At 40.1% G+C, this 8,316-nt stretch overlaps 1 protein-coding gene across 1 annotated transcript in view; it reads right to left on the bottom strand.

Moving 5' to 3' along the window:
* Nucleotides 1-4,910: 4,910 nt before the first annotated feature.
* Nucleotides 4,911-8,316, bottom strand: part of LOC104869860 (protein FAM170A) — a 3,552-nt gene continuing 146 nt past the window's right edge. The window contains exons 2-3 of the mRNA XM_010635238.2: nt 7,405-7,530; nt 4,911-5,545 (exon numbers count right to left, since the gene is read on the bottom strand). Of these exons, the coding sequence (XP_010633540.1) occupies nt 4,911-5,545; nt 7,405-7,519 (750 nt within the window). The 5' untranslated portion in view covers nt 7,520-7,530. The remainder of the gene's footprint in view (nt 5,546-7,404; nt 7,531-8,316) is intronic.

Raw genomic sequence — 8,316 nt, 5'->3', positions numbered from 1 at the left:
TTCTGCTACTGTTATATGAAACATTCATCCAGATGAACAATATTAGATGAACAATCCATTAGATGAACAATTTCAACTAACATTTTGTTAGATATCTTTTAAATCCATTGGTTAAAGATGTGGTTAAACTGATTTTGTGGTTGAGCTTGTTGAGATTTTGTCTGATGGACTTGTCTGTTTGTGCAAGTGGAGTATTAAAGCCCCCACCCGTATGACCGTATTGATATCTGTCCTTTCTGTGGAGTTCTTTTGTTTTATGAAATAGGTACACTGACATTTGGTGCATATACATTTAGACTTCTTATCTCTTCCTGGTGAATCATTCCCTTTGTCAACCTACAATGATCTTCTTTGTCTCTTCACATGGTTTTGGTTTCAAGCTTGCTTTGTCAAAACTTAGAATAATTGCTGCCTGTCTTCAGGCTCTGCTTTCCAGGAGTTCCAACTTTTAACTTTCATTTTTTGTGGATAGGTGTGTGTGTGGGTGTGTGTGGGGGTGTGTGTGGCTGAGGAATGTCTCCTGGAGGCAGCATAGTTTTGTCTTTTGATCTAATCAACCATTCTGTGTCTTTTGGGGTGAAGAGTTAAGACCACTTATCCTGAATGTTATTGAATTGTGTGGGTGGGTTTGTTTTGTTTTGTTTTTTGTCTGTGCTGATTCCATTATTTTTTTCTCTCTTTGTTTATTCTCCTTGTTAGGCATATCCTTGCTTTGGGGTTCTTTGGTGATGTTGGCCCCCTTGTCTTTCTGTGGTATTTTGTTAAGTACTTTGTACAGTGCTGGTTTGGTGTTAACCAATTTCTATAGGTTTGTTGTTTGAATACTGTACAGATATCTTGTCCTCGTCCTCTTAATGAACATGTTACTGTAATTTACTACTTCACAAAAGCTGACCCTGATGGTTTTGTAATGTTCTAATGGATTAATATAGAATATTTGAATGAGGAATGTAGTTATAAGGAGAATTGCTTGTTGTGTATTCATGTATAACATTTCAGTAAGACTCCAAAGCATTTTATTGTAAACCCCATACATTTCATCATTAAATTTTGTTGGACCACCTTAAAAGAACAGAGTTTCAAATCAATACCTCCCTCTATTTCTTGTCTCTTTGATCTTCCTGTGGCTAATTGTCTCTGCCCATTCAGAGGGAATATTATTTACCATAATTTTCAAAACATTCTGAAGACATAATCATGCAAATAATTCTAAGTAGTATCATGGTTTTCTGCTCCTTTATTTATCCTTACAATTTTTCAATTTGACTTACTATTTTTAAGAAAATTCACAGAATGATATATAAAAATTGATCATTTCTTGATCAAGGAATTTTTCAATTGGTATAAATGTTGCTTTATTCCAAATGTTTTTCAAGAAAGAATGTTTTATTCTCTTTTAAAGACATACCCACATTTGTAACATTTCTATATGCATTCAGATTATTTTCACTAGAATTTAAAACTACATTTTAACATGACTCTGTGTATGGAGATGAAGAAATCACATTACTATTGTGTTTACACTAGATATCTTGGTGATCTAACTCATTAGCTGTGATGTCTACACTTCTAAAGCTTTATAAACCATTATGCTAGGGGCCGAGGACTTAGCTCACTGGTTCCACTGCCTGGCTTGCAAGTGCAGGGTGCTGAGTTTGATTCCCAGTGCTATATTTTTAAAAAATCACATGTCTAGCTTTTTATATTTCACTCTGTATAAATTTTATGGTTTTTATCGCTTGACTTATGGCCTCTAATTTTGTTCAGTGATAGATGAAATGGTAATAACTACTTGAATTTTCCTGTTCTGCTGCTATTTCACCAGAGTATTTTGTTTGTTGTAGGTTTTATACTTTGTTATTGATAGGTAATTGTATACCTTTATGGGATACACTGTGATATTTTGGTATGTTTACACACTGTGTATTGATGAACTCCAGACCCTAAGGTTATCCAAAATGTCAAATATCATGTTTCCTTTTTAGGAGAGCATTCAAAATCCTCTCCTAGTTTTTTGAATATATGAAACAATATTTTTCATTGAAATCAGCCTTTGATAAAATGGGTAGAACCTTCCAGAACCTCCTCTGTGCCATCTCTTTGCCCCTGGGTCATCTGGAGAAAGTTTCCGTCATTGTTTGACAATACCCAGGGAGCTGGAGTAATGTGCTTCTGTCTGCATTGGAGTCTCAGGCCTCTGTTCCATTTAGCGCTCCAGCAACGTTGGAAAATACGGGGTGGCTGTGTTCCCTTTCCTGTTTCAGAATCTCCAGTTCCCACTCCTTCTGTGCTTAATCCCTTATTCCAGCTCTATGATAAGCCCCATTTTTACTATCTTCACCTCATCCCACTACCAGTGTAGACAATCTAATGTGTTTCTCTTTAAACAGATGTTCTCAAATATTTTGTCACAAACTCCAAATAATGTCCATCATTGAACATGTTATGCTTTATATTTATAGAGAAATTGTTTCAGGACTACTCAAGATTTTGATGCCCCAATCAAGGTTAAAGGTTGAAAGAAGATAGCACAAATATTAGGTATGTGAAAATGATGCTTTTCCTATTATTTTATTCTGATATATACAAATATTTTCCAAAAATGTGCTAGAAATAGCATGTCTGAGGTTATCGTTGGAAGAGCACTTGTTACATTCAGAACTTGCATTGAGGGATTCCACTGAATTTATGGGCCTCAGAGACAGTTTAAATGTAGAGACAAAATGGGAACAGGTATAATATACAAATATTATATACACGGACTTCCAAGGTTCCAACTTCAGTAAATAAGTCAAGTTGTACAGTTTCTATAAACACATAATACGAAGGGGAAGACCAGGTTTCAGAAGATAAAAATCTTAGGATGGAAATGTTGAGCCTGAGGTACTCATAATACACTTATAGGACGTAGTGGGAATCTGGTTCTACCCTTTGGAAATGAATTTATGATGGATGTTATGGCTTGGGAGAATGTCATACATGGTAAATAAGCTACATGGGCGGAAAGGCTCAGAATCTAATGGCGAAGAGGAGTGAGATGCAAAACATAGAACACAGAGCATACAAGGCAGGAATGGAAGGAAACAGAGGAAGAAAACCCAAGCAAGGAGATTGAAAAGGCCATGGGATAGGACACAAGGTGACAGTCATATTTTTATATGGGAAGTTAGAAAGCGGAGACAGTGAGAAGAAAGAACAAACTTTTCCCAGGAATAGTACTGCATTAAAGATAGAAAGTTGAGGGTGTCATGGTGAAACTGGCGGAGGAAATGTCTATGTTAGTTCATTTGGAGTTTTATAGCCAAATACCGTAGTGGGTAATTTATCAACAACAGAAATGCATTCCTCACAGTTTTAGAGGGTAGGAGGTCCCAGATCAAGGTACCAACCTATGAGTGTCTACTGTGAACCTTTCCTCATAGATGGAGCCTTCTGTCTCCCCTTGCTCCTATGGAGGTAGGAGCCAAAAAGCTCCCTCAAACTTCTTACAAAAGGGCACACTGATCCCACTCATGAAAGCTGACCTGTATGACTTAATCATCCATCAGAGGTCCATCCCCCTGTACAATCAAGGTTGAAGTTAGTTTATAACAGGTAAAATTTTGAGGGACACAAATATTCAGGACACAGTAGGTGAGCTTGATCAGCATCTCTTCCAGTTTCCTCTGTTGAGCCATCCTGGATATCATAGGATGGAAACTGAAAACCTACACTAAAAGCATAAGCTTGCTTTTCCCTATAGCACTGTTGTTTGCTAGAGATTCAGATGTGCTTTCGGTGTAGCTGTTCAGAGACATTCATGCCAGATGCCAGTTTGGAACCTGGGAGAATTGGGAGACTGAGGATTCGTGGTACTGCTGTGAACTCAGCTGTGTCAATATGGATCTGGGACTAAGCCATCAGCTTTCTACGTGTGGTTTGCCATTGAGCTAGGATATTCCCACACCCTATGGCCAAGATGTTTTTCCTTCTTCCTTAGCTTTCCAGTGCTCATGCAGAGTGGCTCCAAGACAGAGTCATCTTAGATAGACATGTGTCTATCCAAGGCAAACTAAGTGGATGGTCTGCTATGGCTGAGACAGATACCTCGCAGAGGTGTTTGAGGGTCTTGAGGTACACAGGATGGCCACACTTGTCATGGGGACAGTGTAGCCATACTGTAGGGGAAGGAGCTGTTTGATTGACAATTCTGAACATTTGTGAGAAATGGGGGAACCAAAAATGGTGATTGTCCCTGCTTTCAGAAGTCTCCTGGTGCAGTGTCCAAAGAGAATATGGTCATTAAGGTTTGGGAATGTGTAGCTATCATCAGTGTGCTCTGGTTCCTCCTCAGTATTTGCCCCGGGAGACCCCAGTCCTCCACCACTCTTCACAGTGTTAGCTGCAACCGACCAGAGTAACAGGGAAGGACTAAGCAGCTGTCAGGGTCACAGCTGCAAGCCTGTTCAGGCAGCCACTCGGGTGGCCAGAAAATGCTGAGAATAGTAGCCCAGAGCCACCCTCACGCTTTGAGAGTGAGATACTCCGGGTGAGAGCTGTTAGTGACTCCGCACTCCCTCTGGCTGTCAGGGGGAGACGCACCTTAAAGGTCAGGCCTAATTTTGGCCTAACCCAACTCTATTAGATTTACCTGTGCCTTATGAGCCTCACAAATATTATCATTTGTAACTGTTATGATCTCCATTCCCAAGACTACACTGCTGACACAGAAAAGAGAACAGAGGTATAAAATGGAGGGAAGAGATTTAAGACCACAAGTTTGTGGTACTGAAGTCTAAACTTATATACAACCTCTCCTAACCATCAAAGATAGGAAAATTTGTATTTATTAAAAAAGCAAAACACAAACTGACAAAGAAATTCAAAATACGAATGTAACAAAACTACATCTAGAGCCTCCAGATGTTGTGCTAATATGGCCATTCTCCATCCTTAACAATCTTCTTTCTTTCCTTCTTGTATTTTCTCCGCAGCCTGGCAAAGGCAAGGTGGAAAGTAAGGCAGGAAAAGCCCTCCTCAACGCCACACTCCACGTGTTTCAGAAGGATCTCCAAAGTGCGGAAGACCCTGCAGCAGCCCATGCACCTGAAGCCCCTCTCTAGGTCCTCCAGCCATGGACGTGATTTAGCGCTGGGACGGGCCTCCTGAGCCAGAGGCTCTGCTGCACTCTCAGCCTGTTCCCATTCCTCTTGGACTTCACTGTTAGTTAGGACGTGCTGTGTATCGTCAGTGAGGGTAACTTTTGGAGGAATCCTCTCAGGAAAGGTAAGTTTGGCTATGCTTATCCTTTTTGGGGGAGGCTGCAATTCTCCAGATGGATCCTCAAAGATAGCGACGCCCCTTCTGGTTAGGACACGCATGTAGTAAACATTCATGGCTCTTTTCCTTTCGGTACATCCTGTGGTCATCAAATGGTTACTAGCAAAGGCGGAAGGTACATGGGAACGTGAGATGGAGGAGGAATTCCGACATTCCATCAAATCTTGATGCAGAGGCCTCTTGCAGGGTGGCAGGTGTAGACAATATTGAGGTAACTTACTGGTTTCTAGGAAAGAAAATTTCAAAAAGCAGGACATGAGATGGCCCTGAGAACATCCCTGAGTGAAGGTATGTGAGATGGGAATGCATTATCTGTGAAGTTTCAGAATTCTGTGTGTGGCATGTGTCATGCAAGGTCTATACTTGGTATAACTATGTGAAAAATGAGTTTGTGGGCCAGGGATTTAGCTCGGTGGTTCTGCTGCCTGCCTTGCAAGTGCAGGGTCCTGAGTTCAATCCCCGGTACAAAATTTTTAAGAAATGAGTTTGTGGTGTTCCTGGAGATAAACAGAGATGTAGTACAATATGATATGCACAGCTATCTATATTATGCACACCTATGTATTATGGTACATGTCTGATGAATGTTTCTGGTACTGGTAAGAAATAGTGGTGGGTGTGTGTATGTATGTGTGGAAGAGTGTGTTATGTTGTGTGACAGTGCATGTGATCCCTGTATGTTTGTTGTTAGATGATGCACCTTTACGCGTTAGGAGAAATATTTATGGCCTCAGACCACGGAGTTCAAAGGAAAGGCTGAGAACACGGGATAGGAAGTGACATTTGGGTAAGAAAATACACATATTGAAGGGCTCCTGAGTTTTCTAGTGTTTGGTCTATCAAATATATAGAATTAAAATAGACTATCCCTTGGAAGAGAAGTGAAATTCCTTATGAGATTAGCAGGCAAAGTGGTGAATCTGAGAAGACTGTGTAGGAATGAAAAGTGTAAGGGTGTACCTAGGTAATGCTAATAGGGAATGGGATGGGCAAGGAGAGAGAAGAGTATTTGCCAAAGAGAAAGGTAAAATGAAGGAGACATAGGCCCCTAACATAGTATAAAAAGTGTGACAGGGCTGGGGATTTAGCTCAGTGGTTAACGCCACCTGCCTCACAAGCACAAGGGCCAGAGTTTGATCCCCAATACCAATCAATCAATAAATAAATAAATAATTTTTAAAAATCTTATCATTTAACCCAACAAAAATGTCTTAATATAGCAAAATATAGGCAAGACAATGTTGAAAACATTCCCTTATTCTCACCATAGAAAGCAACTCTAGTGGCCAGGCAAAGTATAATCAGTCAATACATTATTTTTCTTCAAACAAAAGAATATATGCAATAATGACAATATAAAAACTGAATCATGCTACATGCACATTACTCGTGGATATCAGAATGCATAGAAGGACAGAGACATAAGGTATGCATTTTGTCCCTTCATTTATACAAAGTTTAAAATATAACAAAATGAAATATAGAAAATGAGAGGATCATCTAGAAGTTACAGTAATTATTACCGCTTGTGTAATAGGAACAAAACTGAGAATACAGAAGTCATATGCCTGTGGAAGACGAGAAGGAAAGAGCAGGGGTATAGACAGGGCAGATGGGTCTGGGGAGGGACCTGTGTGAGAATACCGCCTGTGGAATTGCCTGCATGTGGTGCACTTTTGCATGGGATGTATCCATAAAGCATCTCAAATCCAGGTATTTTGAGGCTCCTGTGATCTTAGGCTTGTTTGAAGTGGCTAGTGTCTTCCAACATTCATTCCAGTCTACCATAGTCTTTTCTGATCATGCCTAACACGCTGTTTTTATGTGTCTCTGATAATTCTGGACCCGCTCAGCCACTCTCCCACCATTTTCTCAGCACAACCCAATCCTCCAGTGATCTTGGGCTTACTCCAGGCTTCTTATGTGTTCTCACTTTGGTATTCACTACTTCCACTTCTGGTTATTTTCTGTTTCTTTCCGACTAAATCGCCTGTATCAACTGATGGTCAGAAGCACTCAACTCAAATCTGGCATATGCTTTGGACCTAGCTAACCTTCTGACCCTGTTCAATGGTCCCTCCATACCTGCACCAAGAAATTTGTCTTCATGGGCGTCTGACGTTGTGTACAAAATATTCCTCATTGGGTGGTGTTGAGTTGGGGCCTGTATCTCGTCTTCACCCTGAAGATCATCTTGCATATTCACCTCTCCTGTGAAAATAATGATGAAGAGATATGGTTCCAGTTTGATGTTTCTGTGTACCGACTTAATCTAAAGAAATAATGAGTCTGTTCTTTGGCATTTTCAGTGGACATATATTGCCTTGCTCCTTTTGAATAAATACTATGGTTCCTATTAGTAAAAATGTTTAAATGTGGAATTTTGTTGATCTTGTCAATACATTGCAGATCATCGCATTTGCCCAACGTGTCACTGCTAAAGAGACAGAGACACCTTGCTTCTGCCTTTCCACTAGACTATTACAGTATACTTACTGAACTGTCTTGTAGTTAGCACTGCTTGTGTGATGACATTTGCTACAAGGCAAAAATGAGTTCAAGAGTCATGTGGCACTTCTACAGCCGTACAGACCTCTGCATCTATCCACGTACTTTCCCTCTCCAGGTGACTGGGATCTTGGTAATCCAGGGTTTCTTTGAAAGTGATATGTTAATGATGACAATATTTTTGTAGTCTCAGCCTATAAATGTGTTCATGCAAGACAACTGCTCTATGTCTTTCAACATACAATGAGTTCATACACAAGTAAGAAGTAGATTCTGCCTGTGCTACTTACTGTAGCTTGACCTCTTTGTGTGACGTCAAGTTGCACTGTGCTTTTAAGGGGAACAATATCATCTCATTTGATATATAGTATATGGACAGTTATGGTGGATGTCAGTATGTACCTTTGGCCTGTGTTTTGCCTTGCGTGTGTGTGTGTGTGTCTGCTCCTGTCTATCTGTGTGTCTGTTTGTATATGAATGTATGTGCTT

This window comes from Fukomys damarensis, unplaced genomic scaffold (genome assembly GCF_012274545.1).
Source record: "Fukomys damarensis isolate Sample0158 unplaced genomic scaffold, DMR_v1.0_HiC HiC_scaffold_73926, whole genome shotgun sequence".
Classification (NCBI taxonomy): Eukaryota; Metazoa; Chordata; class Mammalia; order Rodentia; family Bathyergidae; genus Fukomys; species Fukomys damarensis.
This window is presented reverse-complemented; position numbering and strand designations above follow the sequence as displayed.